General features: G+C 39.8%; 1 protein-coding gene across 3 annotated transcripts in view; it reads left to right on the forward strand.

Moving 5' to 3' along the window:
• Positions 1–321: 321 nt before the first annotated feature.
• The window catches only part of LOC143961273 (uncharacterized), an 82,728-nt gene continuing 67,000 nt past the window's right edge, over positions 322–16,049 (forward strand). For all 3 annotated transcript variants that reach the window (XM_077470522.1, XM_077470520.1, XM_077470521.1), the window contains exon 1: positions 322–477. In XM_077470522.1, coding sequence (XP_077326648.1) covers positions 420–477 — 58 coding nt within the window. In that variant the 5' untranslated portion in view covers positions 322–419. The remainder of the gene's footprint in view (positions 478–16,049) is intronic.

A 16,049-nucleotide genomic window follows, 5' to 3' on the forward strand; every position in this document is an offset into this window, starting at 1 on the left:
ATATGTGTTAGAAAAGTTAGACATTGAAAGGCAAACATGCCTGAAATTTTCAGTATAACGTTCTTTTTCTGAGTCAGCGAAATTCTATGTTGATTTACAAGTTTTTACAACTTCCATTTACAAGAATACTTATCCTAGCAAGGTGCTTTAAATTCGCTCCTGGAGTTTAGGAGATTTCGCAAACACAGGTCCTTCATATCCATACATGACCTCTCCTTTATTTCTACCATCGTCACTGTTGGGGTTGCGTACTATGTCATTTCTCTGCCTCCTCCTATCAGCATCACAGGCTCTGCTATAAATAAATGCTGCTTAAGGGTCTAAGTTCATTGTCAATTTAGGAATGATAAAGAACAAGAGAGCAATCTACAAGGATTTCATTGATAGGAAAGTGGAAGAACAATCAATAGTTCCCAACAATGAAAACTCAGTGGGGTCATATCCTTGTGCTGGTGGTTCTTTTCTGTAATTCTTCTGGTAAGTAACTATTTTTTGTTTAATGAAAGATTTTTTGTCATTGAAAGTAACGCCTAAAATTGAGTAAAAATCAAAAATGAATTGAAACCAGCTAAACATTGTATTAAATTAGGGTGAGTTACATATTACAGTTTATGTGTATTTTGTCATTTGCTGTTTTTGGTGTTTTAGGCTATCCCTTTATTATTATTTTTTGCTTGATTTGTTTATTACTTGCGTGGTGCAACTTTTTTTAGCAGATCTTTGCAGCAGTTAAATCTATCTCAGTGCTTACTTACATATTAAGTAAATGTTTTTTTCCTACCAGAAGCCCCATATGGCAAATTTCCAAGCAGATTATCACTTTGTATAATGTCTGCAATTTTATACTTGATAGGGCTGATTTACTAAGATCTAAAGCACACAGGTATATTAAAATAGTCCTATCTGCATTGAATCCAAAAATGCACATTTTGGTGTATAATTACATGTGTGTTAATGTGAGTTTAGTGCTTAGAAGTGTAGGCACATGAACTTATTCTGTTAGCTGGAATACTCATTTAGCCACCTGAGTAAATTTACATTCATACATACATGTTTAAATGCACACGTATATGAATTATGCCAGTAAGCTCCTCTCTGAACACAAGGTCATTGTATTTTTTTTAAGCCACTAAATTTTTGTCTCCCTAAAACGGATTCCACACTACATGTGACCCTCTTGAAACTGTATTTTGCTTTTATCAATTAAACTTTGGGACACTGGATCACTTTATTTGAGTGCTAAAACCCTGACATTTTAAAGTTCCCTTCTGGGCATCCCTAGTTTTGGATTCAGAATTACTTGGATCACAAGGATGGTTTGTTGCTCTTTAAGGATGATCTGGATGTTTGATAAGCATCCTGCTGTTTTCCATACCCATTATAATTGATTACAGTCGTATACCGACAATACAATCTGAATGGACTTATTTTTACATATATTTTGGACTTTTGTTGGGTCATGATTGCCCCTTATTTTGTGAATTAAAATGAATGATCGATGGTAGGCTTTAGGCATAACTTCACACTTTAACATGTTTTGTGAATGGGTTTCCCCAGTGTGAAGACTCCAACATCATGTTTAGCCTTTAGTACTAAAACCATTACAGCTATGGACAGTTAAAGAAACACGGGTATAAACTGTTGTTGGATAAATGTTAGACAACCAATGTTCATTTATGATGGTATGTTATAAATGGATGGAGTTTTGAGGACTCTTGTTCCAAGGCACTTATACACCTGGTGTACAAAAGGACATTAATAGGCAGATACCTACAAGGTGTACCTGCCATGCTCCTAAGTTTGACTCACCATATAGGACACACCTTGGCATGTATTACAACATATTTGATGTGACTGCTGTTTCCTGAATAATATAAAAAAAGCAGAGTATTGGGTATTTTAAGGACATTCACTTGGCTGGTACACCAGAGTACATCTACCTTGTCCATATGTCCACCCATCAATGGGGTGCATAGTCATTGGACACGGTAGTGGCAGATTACTTCCAGTGAGGCTGAACCATTGGTCTTGATTTTACTCTTCATTATGCTCACTTAAATAAAAGTTCTATTATACAATATCTTTACCATTTTGGATGCCTGAGCCCACCATTTGGGGGAAGTCACTATAAATGTGAAAAATAAAAATACCCAAGCTGGTTGTTTTTTTTGGAGTTAATATGAAGATTATGAATTATGTTGGGATATAATGGGGTTAAATCTATATTGGAGGCATTTGTTTTTAGGATGAGCCATGGTCTTTTTTATGTGTGTGCTATTTAATATTTTTTGATGAATTGAATATGTTTGTATTTTGGCCAAATAGGTCTATATTTATATGTTAGACTCGGTATGTTGAAGTTGTGTGAGTCCACTAAGTAAGTTTTGTCCTATCCTGCTAAACCAACTGTCACTACCTGTACATAAAGACTCCCCATTTAAGACCGTGTACCCTATAAAATGGCAAAGCCAAATATGTGATCAATATATATAATATAGTACCCAAGGGCATAATAAAAGCATTTGCTATCTGAAAACACATATCAGATAAGAGGCTCAATTTACAAAGCTAACATACGAGTGGCAGCTATTTTCACCCAAACAAGATTTTGGCCATATGGCTAAAATGGAGATACTTATCTCTATGTCCAGGCTTTGTGAATTGAGTGTATTACCTGCCATTATGTCAGGATATGTGCAGACTGTATTTAACCGTTGCTGCCCTGGGCACCTATGGGTGCAGACTTCCTCTTTTCCTTAAAGGGGTTGTAAAGGTAAATGTTTTTTCACCTTAATGCATTCTATGCATTAAGGTGAAAAAACATCTGACAGTGTCTGCGCCCCCAGCCCCCCGTTTTACTTACCTCACCCCTTGAAAGTCCCGCACTCGTTCCCCGACGTCCTTTCCACCGTTCAGCCTGGCTGCTGATTGGCTGGAGTGGATGGATGGAAAGCAGCGTAGCCATTGGCTCGCGCTGCTGTCAATCACATCCACTGTCGCGCAGTGCCGGGGGCGGGGCCGTGTGATACAGCGAGCGGCTATAGCTGCCGGCTGTATCACGGGAGCGTGCCTGCAGATGCTTCTCACCATGCGAGGGAGCTCGCATGAACATGAGAAGCATCTGAGGGAGGAAGCCGAGACAGCCACCGAGGGACCCCAGAAGAGCAGGTTCAGGGCCACTCTGTGCAAAACGAGCTGCACAGTGGAGGTAAGTATAACATGTTTGTTATTAAAAAAAAAAAAAATCTCTTTACAATCCCTTTAAGAACAAAATTACACTAATAATCTACATTTTTAAGGAAAAGCAAGCAGAAAAGCTTGCCGTGTCAAGAATGTCTTGTAAAAGGGGCTTTGTGTCTCTTTTAGGATGGTCTGCACCCTGTGCCCTGCCAGTATTTGCTCAATTTTTTGTTGGCTGGGGTATATATACTTATGTGTGTGGGGGAAAGATGCTAGGTTGGTTTGTGCATAGGAAGAGTAAGGCATGAAGAACCCCATTTGGTGGGGGTAAAATGGCTAGATAAGCTAATGCTCCCTCTCAATGCAGGGGGGGGGGGCAGTTTGGGCCTGGTTCAGCATTGCCAGGCTAATGAACTGTGAGATTAGCTTCTGCATAGACTCAGACTTACACTGGCATTCAATACCTCATGCAGGATAATGTGTTTTATGCCATTTATTTGGACCTTGTAAAAATCATTATTAATATTATTATTATACAGGATTTATATAGCACCAACAGTTTACGCAGCTCTTTACAATATAAAAGGAAGACAATACAGTTACATTACAATAAAATACAAGAGGGTTAAGGGGACCCTGCTCAGAGGAGCTTACAATCTAATGGGGTGGGACAAGTGGCACACAAGGTTGTAACTGTGGGGAATGAGCTGATGGAAGTGGTAAAATATTAGTTGGAGGTGTGATAGACTTCCCTGAAGAGATGAGTTTTCAGGGATTGCCTGAAGGCAGCTTGAGATAGCCGGACAGAATGAGGTCGAGAATTCCATAAGATGGGACAGGCTCTGGAGAAGTCCTGGAGACATGCATGGGAGGAGGAGACAAGGGAGCTTGAGAGAAGGAGGTCTTGAGAGGAGTGGAGAGGATGGTTTGGGTGGTATTTGGAGACAAAATTGGTGATTTAACTTGGGGCAGAGTTGTGAATGGCTTTGTATGTTGTGGTTAATATTTTGAATTTAAGTTGTTGGGCGATCGGGAGCTAGTGTAAGGATTGGCGGAGAGGGTTGGCAGACACTGAGTGGTTGGTATAGTAGATGAGCCTGGCAGCAGCATTCATGATAGACTGAAGAGGGGATAGACTATAGAGAGGTAGGCCTATAAGGAGGGACTTACAATTGTGAAGGCAAGCGATAACAAGGGAGTGAATGAGTGGCTTGATGGTTTCATTAGTTAAAAAGGATATTAAATAAAGTTATGAAATAAACCATTCAGAAATGCAAGTTCCCTGACTGGACATTCTGCTAATGGGTAAACTGGGAGGCATGTAATGCAAACATGGCATGGAGCATTTTAACACCCTGGTGGGCCTGGTAGGCAGCGAGGGCAGGTATCCTGTGTTTGTGTTCCTGTGGCCCTTTGGGTAAAGAACTAAGCAAGGAGAATTCTGCTGCTGTTTTGAGATGTAATTGAGGGAGACTGTCTCAGGAAGCAATATGCCTTTTTAATACTTCAGTTCAGCCAACCATGGACTGTCACTTACACTGTGTTAACATAACTTCTATACTGACTAGGGATGATGGAGTAAATTCACTAAGAGTTAAATAACGCTGAAAAAAATTTGGTAAAATAACGTATGTGTTTGTGCTTGTGCAATTGTACAAATGTCCAATTCACTAAGAATTGTGCGATAAATACAGTATCTCACAAAAGTGAGTAAGCCCCTCACATTTTTGTAAATCTTTTATTCTATCTTTTCATGTGACAACACTGAAGAAATGACACTTTGCTACGATGTAAAGTAGTGAGTGTACAGCTTGTATAACAGTGTAAATTTGCTGTCCCCTCAAAATAACTCAACACACAGCCATTAATGTCTAAACCACTTGCAACAAAAGTGAGTACACCCCTAAGTGATAATGTCCAAATTGGGCCCAATTAGCCATTTTTCCTCCCCGATGTCATATGACTCTTTATTGTTACACGGTCTCAGGTATGAATGGGGAGCAGGTGCGTAAATTTGTTGTTATCGCTCTCACTGTTTCATACGGGTCACAGGAAGTTCAACATGGCAACTCTCTAAAGCCACATACACACTATCAGTTTTTCTGCTGAGTTTTTCCTTCAGGTTTACCAAAACCATGTAGTGCAAGGGCCTGCCTGATTGCATACAAATTGCAACTCCTAAGGTTTGACCTCATATTATATGGTTTTGGTAAATCTGAAGGAAAAACTCAGCAGAAAAACTGATAGTGTGTATGGGGCTTAAGGGTATAAAAAAAAAGAATTGTTCTACATAAAGATGGCCTATGCTATAAGAAAATTGCCAAGACCCTGAAACTGAACTGCAGAATTGTGACCAAGAGACCATACAGCAGTTTAACAGGACAGGTTCCACTTAGAACAGGCTTTGCCACAGTCGACCAAAGAAGTTGAGTACACATGCTCAGTATCATATCCAGAGGTTGTCTTTGGGAAAAGACATATGAGTGCTGCCAGCATTCCTACAGAGGGTGAAGGGGGGGGTCAGCCTGTCAGTGCTCAGAGCATACGCCGCACTCTGCATCAAATTGATCTGCATGGCTGTCGGAAAGCCTCCTCTAAAAATGATGCACAAGAAAGCCTGCAAACAATTTGCTGAAGACAAGCCGATTAAGGACTTGGATTACTGGAACCATGTCCTTTGGTCTGATGAGACCAAGATAAATGTATTTAGTTCAGATGGTGTCAAGTGTGTGTGGCGGCAACCAGGTGAGGAGTACAAAGACAAGTGTGTCTTGCCTACAGTCAAGCATGGTGGTGGGAGTGTCATGGTCTGGGGCTGTAGGAGTGCTGCCAGCACTGGGGAGCTACAGTTCATTGAGGAAACCATGAATGCCAACCTGTACTGTGACATACTGAAGCGGAGCATGATCCCCTACCTTCAGAGACTGGGCCGCAGGGCAGTATTCCACCATGATAACGACCCCAAACCAACCTTCAAAACGACCACTGCCTTGCTTAAAAAGCTGAAGGTAAAGGTGATGGAGTGGCCAACCATGTCTCCAGACCTAAACCCTATTGAGCATCTGTGGGGCATCCTCAAATGGAAGGTGGAGGAGCGCAAGGTCTCTAACATCCACCAGCTCGGTGATGTCATCATGGAGAAGTGGAGGAGGACTCCAGTGGCAACTTGTGAAGCTCTGGTGAACTCCATGCCCAAGAGGGTTAAGTTAGTGCTGGAAAATAATGGTGGCCACACAAAATATTGACACTTTGGGCACAATTTGGACTGTTTCACTTTTGTTGCCAGCGTTTTAAGCATTAATGGCTGTGTGTTGAGTTATTTTGAGGGGACAGCAAATTTACACTATTATACAAGCTGTACACTCACTATTTTACATTGTAGCAAAGTGTAATTTCTTCAGTGTTGTCACATGAAAAGATAGAATAAAATATTAACAAAAATATGAGGGGTGTACTCCCTTTTGTGAGATACTGTAAGTACTGCGGTAAAGTTTTGATAATGTGGCAATTACCGCATATTTTCATGCGGTAATTTATCGCATTGAGCTGTTTGCTAAGGAACGTGACAGGAAGCCGATTCCCTGCTGCAACTGAATGTAAAAAATGCCAGCAATTAAAAAAATTATAAAAATAAACAGCATGGGGTCCCCCCCCAAAGGGCTTGGTATGGATTTTAAGGGGAACCCCACGGTAAAATAAAAAAAAGGCGTGCCTCTCCTCCCAAAATCCATTCCAGACCCTTATCCAAGCATACAGCCCGGCAGGTCAGAAAAAGGGGGGGGGGGGGCGAGTGACCGAAAATCACGCTGCTGGCCCCGAAAAAAGAAATGCTATGCTCATGACAAATGCTCCGCCATGTAACAGTTCTTAAATAGGTAAGGGGTGGGGCCACCTGGTGACATCACCTAGTGGCATCTCCCCCTGTGATGTCACCAACCCAGCTGACAGCTGATGAGTCATCTGTTATTAAGGATGTGGCAGCCAGCTTCCCAACCCGCAAACCAGCTATTGGGAGGGACCCCCAAGCTGTTTCTGACAAATAGCGCATGTGGTATCACCAGCAAAACTCTGCTGATAAACATTGCATGTTTTTTTTTTACTCTCTCTTCCATGTGTGAAGAGAACTTAAAAGCTTACTTCATAGGTTTTTGACAATGGCACATTTTTCATTTTGATGTAAATACTGCATAATTGTTAATTTTTTTTAAATGGACTTAATTAACCGCATGCAATAATTTATTCAAATGAGTCACATGACTCATTACACGTGACAGTGTTATCGCATGCGGTTAGTGACATTAATGACATATAGTCTATTATATGACTTCCCCCATCTTTCCCTGAGGAAGCATCGTTCTGTGAAAAGCGTTGAGAAAGTGACCTGGCTCCACTGCATGACACAGTTGAATAGTCATACCTGGAACCCCAAAAATATGTAAACTTTATTAGGACATTGGAAACAACAGGGCACATGTATGGAGATATTTATGATGATATTTTTAATGTTTTGCAACATTTTTTACTATTATGCTTTCAAACGATCTATATCAGACTTATTTTGTAAAAAATAAAAGATTTGCTTTATATCTGTATAATATTGCAGCTGTTTGACTTTTCTGACACCTTAAAAGTTCCAGTGGACTACACCGTAGTTCTATGTACATGGTCTCTACACATTGTATATTATTGGAATGGCAACCTAAACTCTTGCTATGCTTTGATACAATATATAAAGTTATTCAAACATGCTCACAATCAGTTATATATAAAGGAATCCACCCTTGCCCACTTTTTCCCTACTAGCCACCAGAAGCTTCGTTCGGTCCAATGGTGAGTGATCCTCATTGTGCCACAGATACCTCCCTGCCCCCTCATCCATCCAGACCAATAGGAATTCATGGAAATGACACAGCATATTTTAGTTTACAATTTGTATTCAACCAACGAGAATTTTTTAAGACCTATAAATTTCCATTCTCTTTAAACAAACACCCATTTTATTACAAGATTGTGTAACTGATTTTGCAATTTTGGTCCAGAGGAAGGCCAAACAAACCCTCTGCTCCAATTATTCTTTATAGGAAGAAACAAATCTCCTTCTGGGCTAGGCAAATACAAGAAAGATCTACAGTATACATCAGCCCAGATATTTTTCTATAATAACTATATCTGTGGATACAATTAGAAAATCATCCAATATCTTTTAAATTTCTTAAATTCTATCAATAATTTTTCCATAACTACATTTTGTAGTAAGCCATTCCATAGCTTACTTGCTCTTGCTGTACGTTTTCTATCCTTACAATGAAATTGTCTTTCAACATATACAACTGATGTCCTCTTATTGTACAGCCCTTAGAATAATATGTAAATTTTCCAAATCCTTGTACTGACCTTAGATGTATAAATGCAGCTTAGGGATGAGCTGAACGTACCCAGGCATCAATCTGAACCACACTGAGATCAAAGGGAGCCAAACCTTAAAAATCATTTCTGGACAGTTTCAAGGCTCATAGGCAAGGGATTGTTAAATGGACACGGGGGCTTGGACACTGCACTAGGGAACATGTACCAATGTAGATGTTTTTTTTTAAATGACCATATAGGAGAGGGTATTTTCAGGTTCACTTTTAGGTGCCTTAAGGGACAGCATTGAAAATACACAAATCCTTCAAACATGAGTAGGGAATGACTAAGTTTAGTTTACTTACAATCAAAACAAAATGGCCCTTATGCTGCCATTTGTGGTTGAAATCCTTGGTCCTCTGATCCCCTGCTACCCCTGTAGCCGTAATCTTCTGATGCCATGGGGGTTAATAAGAGCAGAGGGACCTGCCATATGTCTATATACATGACCTTTCCACCTCCAGCCTCCATTCACAGAAGCTGTACTATAGCTTCCTTGGAGAAGATGGAAAGAAGAAGACTTTAAATAAAGGAATTGTCAAAAACTGTCTCTTGTCATTTTTAACATTTTTGACACTTTTTGTACTTTTGTACCCATTACCATTTCACGGGGGGGGGGGGGCGGAATCTGGGGGTCCCTTTGTTAAAGGGGGCTTCCAGATTCCGATAAGCCCCCCACCCGCAGACCCCCACAACCACCGGGCAAAGGTTGTGGGGATGAGGCCGTTGTCCCCATCAACATGGGGACAAGGTGCTTTGGGGGCTACCCCAAAGCACCCTCCCAATGTTGGGGGCATGTGGCCTGGTACGGTTCAGGAGGGGGGGCGCTCTCTCAGCCCCTCTCTTTTCCTGCGGCCTGCCAGGTTACGTGCTCGGATAAGGGTCTGGTATGGATTTTTAGGGGGACCCCCACGCCATTTTTTTTTAAATTTGGCATGGGATTCCCCTTAAAATCCATATCAGACCTGAAGTGTCTGGTATGGATTTTGAGGGGGACCCCTACTCCTTTTTTTTACATTTTGGAGCGGGGTTCCCCTTAATATCCATACCAGACCTGAAGGGCCCCCCACTTTTTTTTCTTAATTTTGGTTCGGGGGTTCCCCTGCGGCGAAATCCCCATGCTGTTTTGATCAATGAACTGTTATGTGTATTGTCTGGCCCGACAATTCATTGTAACCGCGAGTAGTTTTAAATTAGTTTTTTTACTTTAGAAATTTAATTTTGCAGTCAGACTGTTCTAAACATGGGAAACATGCCCCGCCTTTACAGGCAGACTATAGACCCCCCCAGGTATGAAATTTAAAGGAATATTACACTTTTATTGTTTCACTTTAAGCATTATTAAAATCCCTGCTCCCTAAAAAAAAAAAAAACACTTATTGTTTTGCATTGATACGTGTCCCCTGGGGCAGGGCCCCGGTCCCCAAACACTTTTTATGACAATAACTTGCATATAAGCCTTTAAAATTAGCACATTTGGTTATTCATGTTCGAGTCCCACAGACTTTAATGGTGTTTACGTGTTCAAACACATTGTTTGCCTGTTCTGGTGCGAACCGAACAGGGTTTTTTTGACTCATCCCTAGTGTTAATACATACTTAGAAATGTAAACACACATTTTAAAATGTACTAAAATGTGGACGATGTCAGTTGGGCAATGGGCAGTGTCAGTAGTTTTTTATTTTTTATTTTTTATTTTTTTTATTATTTTTTACAGTATTTTTTATTTGCAATCCTTTTAGGAGCCTCACTGGGGGTTTTGTGAAATAACATGGCTCTAAACAGACCCCTGATGTCTCACTTTTGCGACAGAAAAAGGAGCTGAGGATAGAAATTCCCCAGCCCCTTTGTGCAGTGTCAGCTGCACTGGACAGTGAATGAATGGGAAGTGCTCTGTACTGAGGGTCTTCCTGTTCATTCACAAACTGAAGCCTAGAAAACACAGTTTACTAGGCTTCAGTTATGACTGAACACAGTGATCTTTATCAATCACTCACTGACTATGCTCATTCAGAAAAGGAAGCGGCCGGTAAATGACAGGGGCCAGGGCAACAAGGTGGAATCTACACTGCACAGGGGGTGATTAGGGTGTGCCCAGGCACACCTGGCACCCCCCTTGAAAACGCCTATGGTGGCTCTTCAAAGCAAATACAGGTGGAATAACACTCTATTCTACCTAGCCCCCCAAACTGCAATTCAATGCACTGTATCAGTGGCATTATATAACACTGAATATATGTGCACCAGAGTTCACAGTTCACTGGTTTGCATTGTCGCATATGGCCCAACATCCCTGAAAGTTTGGATTTTGACCAGAGCATGTAAATTTGGACCAAACATGTGTTTGTTTCGAACCTGAATCTTATACCTAATGCATTTATTTTGTTTCACGTCTTTTAAACCCCTCAAAATCTTCTTTAACCACTTAAGCCCCGGACCAATTTGCAGTCAAAGGACCAGGCCCCTTTTTGCGATTCGGCACTGCTTTAACTGACAATTGTGCGGTCGTGCGACATAGCTCCCAAACAAAATTGACGTGCTTTTTTTTCCACAAATAAAGCTTTCTTTTGGTGGTATTTGATCACCTCTGCGGTTTTTATTTTTTACGCTATAAACAAAAATAGAGCGACAATTTAAAAAAAATGCAATATTTTTTGCTATAATAAATATCCCCAAAAATATATAAAAAAAACATTTGTTTCCCTCAGTTTAGCCGATACCTATTCTTCTACATATTTTTGGTAAAAAAAATCGCAATTAAAGATTATTGATTGGTTTGCGCAAAAGTTATAGCATTTACAAAATAGGGGATAGTTTTATAGCATTTTTATTAATATATTTTTTTTACTAGTAATGGCGGTGGTTTTTATTGTGACTGCGACATTATGGCGGACACATCAGACATTTTTTACACATTTTTGGGACCATTGTCATTTATACAGCAGTCATTGCTATTTAAATGCATTGATTCCTGTGTAAATGACACTGGCAGTGAAGGAGTTAACCACTAGGGGGCAGTGTAGTGTTATGTATGACGTTATGGTTTTTTTTATCGTAGGAGGGCGTGGCCTGGCATGTGACATCACTGATCGTCCTTCCCTATAAAAGGGAAGAGACGATCGGTGACAGCCACACAGGGAAGTACGAGGAGAGGTTTGTTTACACAGACCTCTCCTCGTTCTTCAGCTCTGTGACCTGATCGCGGGACACCAGTGGCGATCGGATCCCCTGGTCCTGCGGCCACGGTCACGGAGCACAGGCCCGGGTCCCGACCCACGCTCCTGACCCATGGGTGGGCACTTAAAGAATCACGTACCGGTACGTGATTGTGCCCAGCCGTGCCATTCTGCCGACGTATATCGGCGTGAGACGGTCTTTAAGTGGTTAAACATGCTGTTATTGAATGTATATATATGTATAAATATATCTATCTATCTATCTATTAGAGATGACATTTGGCTTTGGGGTGACAGTTGAGTTGTTTACAATCCAGCAGTGCCAGGAAGTTTGTAATGATCACAATGGTGTTTTTTCTATATGTAATTTTTTTCCCCTACAGGGGTCCCGATTTACAAACGCCCGACTTACGAACCCACTCCTATTTACGAACAGGGCGCTTCATGGACCCTCTGCCGTTCTGCGAGGACCATCTGCTGGTCTGCGCATGCCTTGGAAAATGGTGGAAATGTCCGTAATTTGCCGCACATGTGCCAAACGGCATTCGACGGAACATTGGAAATGTCCGTAATTGTTGTTCTGCGCATGCGTGGCCGACTTATGAACATTTCCAAATTACAAACAGGAGGAAAGTCCCTTACGGGTTTGTAACCCGGGGACCCCCTGTATTGTAATCCAGCAGCATTCTGACTCCCTCTCTCTTTATACCCTCCCCACTGGCCTGCTGCTCTTTTATATGTGAGGGGAACCTGTCCCTCTGGTGGGATTAGTGCTCAACCTATAGTGCCCACCCTTGCAGCGGTTGTTTGGAGGGAGCAGTTCTATAGGGGTTGTCATCTTATAATTGACTATGTAAGTATCATAACTAATGTTGCACACCTATTATTAAAGAGGAAGTAAACCCAGTTTACTTCCTCTTTCATTCCCTGCAAAGGTAAAGCATAATGGACTACTATGCATCGCATAGTAGTCCATTATGTGTCACTTACCTGACACAGGAGCCAGCGATGTCACCGCTGTCCCCTGTAGTCCGGCGTATCCATCTTCTCGGTGGGTCTCGCTGCTCCGCCGCTGTCATTCGGCGAAGCCGTCACTCCTGCGCATGCGCACAGGAGCCGCCACGCGCGGCATATCACCGTTGACGGGTGCCGCACTCAGTGCGCCTGCACGCCGCTGTCTACGGCGCATGCGCTGTAGACAGCGGTGCCTATCTTTCGGCAAATATCTCCTAAACCGTGTAGGTTTGGGAGATATTTCTTGGACCTACAGGTAAGCCTTAATCTAGGCTTACCTGTATGTCAAAGTGTGTTTTAAGGGTTTACAACCACTTTAAGTAGCTATGATCCTGTTTACTGTATGACACAGTTACCTACCTATTGGGAATATAGGTTGTATTGTTCTATTAATTTGTCCTGAATGTACAATTTATTGCTGGTTATTTTTTACTGTGTAAAAAAGCACCTGAAAAGCTTAAGATTTTTTTTTTTAAATGTATATATATTGTTTTTTCTGCACTTGCCAACCCTATGTGCAGGTGATGTTTAAAAACCAAATTAGATTAAAAAAAAATTGAAAAAGGGTTTTAAATGCAGATATCTCCTGGTAAATTGAATACTCAAATAAAACAGATATATATATATATACATATACAAGAGATTGCACAAATATTAACCTCAATAAGTGAACATTACAAAAGAAGTGCGGCTTATTAATATGAAATAGGTGAACTGATCACCAATACATAAATATGAAAGGTTTGTGAAAAATGATTTTTTTGTGAAACATTTTAATAAGTGAATATAATAATTAAAAACTCCCCTACTAGTAAAGCTTAAAAAATCAACACAAATATTTAAATTGATATATCAAAGGAATGTCCAAATTGAAACAAATTAGCAAAAAGATGACTTGGACTGCTGCCCCTCCACTTTGCAAGATTGCTCCAATGCTTCAGATCCAGATAGAAACAATAAAACGTAAAAGTTGCCAGGTGGCCTCTTACCAGATACGAAGCACCCCAAATTATAAGGGTTAAACTCACCCAGTGACTATGCAATATGCTGTAACAGCTATTCATCCGCACCCAGCCACAAATCCACAGCAGGAACATCAAGGAAGGATTATACCGTCCTCTCACTCATAAGCAGGAGCAGCTATCAGCTGTAATACTCCACCTGGTTGACTCAAATGGGATAGCCGCTCTCCTCCATCTTAAGTGATAGGCAGTGGGATAGTTTTAAAACAATTTCCCTTTATTCCAGAATTCCTCCAAATAGTTTTTCCAATGGTTGGTTAAAATAAAAAGAAGAGGAGCTTCATGGTGCAATAAATCATAACATTTGTTTCTCACAATTTTCTCGTGCACCACAAAGAAATATATATAGCTCAGAACTTTTTAGACTGTCAGCTGGTGCGTGGTGACATCACGGGGTTCTCTCCAAATGACGCGTTTCCTTGTAACAAGCATTGACTGGGAACGGAGATACCCGAGACTTCAAACACCACACTTTTTATACAAAGCAGAAGAGACACTGGAAGTGCAAAAAAACTGCTTCTTAATCGGTGTGACACACATAACAAATACATTTCATGAATAAAAACAAAATCATTGAGCAATATTGTTGAGCACTAATACAACATGCAAAAACAAATTGTCATAACATATTACTTTTATGCGAAATTCATAATATATCTAAAATTATTATAAAATGCTCTGAAATTTTAGCCTGCATTCTATAACAGATATAGCTGTCAAATATAATTTGCAGTATCTTTAGCTGCTTAATAACATCATATTCACATCCCATTTTAAAAGCATATTTTAAAAACATTTTTTTTTTTTTTTTTTACATTTTACACAAAAATATCTTTCTAAATTCATACAATTTATCCGGTGACTTAATGTTTTCAAAAAATTCCAGATTAAAAAGAAGCGCCTCCTGCACTCATCAGAAATATTTTATCCAATGAGTCTGGAGCACAGCTTTATAAAAAAGACTATATGAATAAAATTCTATAAAAATGTAATAAAAAATAAAAAATACAAGTTTAATGAAATTTTCTTTTTCTTAGTTCTCCACTTTTTAATTGATTTATTCTTCAAATACACAAAAAAAAGAAGAAAATAAGTCCCACAACACCAACGATTATTGATCTTAAAACATTATCTAAATCTAGGGCTTATTATTACTTTCAGTCCTAAAACATTAATATATTACTTCTAATAATTATATGTGAGGTTATCTGTCTGACAGCCCCTCAAGACGGAAACCCCACAAAAATCATTTGACTGACTTTTTAATAACAATAAAAATACCACCCATTAATCTGATTACCTCTTGTACTATTTAATTAATTAAAATTATACTCCAGTGATGGTTTACAAAGAACTACAAATGCAGCTGTTATTAATATAGCAATTAATGTCCCATTTAATGTTGAGCCCCATAGGGTAGTAAGAACAAAGGTCAAAAATCCATAAAGTTTCTCTTCTGGAAATTTGTCTTTTCATATTACTCCCTCTCCAAAGTAGGATGTACCTCTCTATGGCTATAATTTTTAATTCAGAATGGTCCCTCCCATGATGTTCATGAAAGTGTCTAGAAACACTATGGCCAATAAAGCCTTTGTGGATATTGGTCCAATTCTGACCTTTAAAGGTCGGGTGGTTTTCCCCACGTATTGGAGTCCACATGGGCAAACTAATAAATAACTCATCCATATTGTGCCACAGGTGATAATCTCATTAATCTCATACTTCTTGGTTGTAATTTTAGAGATAAAGGTGGATGTTATTATACTTTTATATGTATGTGGAACTGTCTTGTTAAGAAAACGAGACTATTTGGAAGAAATGAAAAACCTTTTATCAGATGAAAACACATACGATTTTGTCAAAAGATCTGACAGATCAGTGTAAGCGCCTGTTAAATCAATTAATACAGGAAGGATTTATAAAAGGGTTTCTGAATGATAAAGAAAAATATTTTTTGATCCCCAATAGAAAGTTGCTATCACCCCAGCTGGTTGAAAGCTATCGCTAATGGTCAGTTTCAAAGAATCAGAAGAAACTGCTCAAAATTGGAAGATGTCTCAGTACAGGCTGAAACCCTCTCCAAACGTTTTTTGGAAAAGGGTTATAATTCAGCTAATTTGAATCAAGAATTAGAAAAAGTAAGGGATATGGAAAGAAGTCTTTTACTAAAAACCAAAATAAAAGAGCCAAAGGAAATTAATTCATATGAATGGGCATTGATCACTACCTTTTCCTCTCAATATTGGTGGA

The sequence above is a fragment of the Lithobates pipiens genome, unplaced genomic scaffold, assembly GCF_037356315.1.
Source record: "Lithobates pipiens isolate NorthernLeopardFrog02 unplaced genomic scaffold, aLitPip1_a1.2 Scaffold_8, whole genome shotgun sequence".
Classification (NCBI taxonomy): Eukaryota; Metazoa; Chordata; class Amphibia; order Anura; family Ranidae; genus Lithobates; species Lithobates pipiens.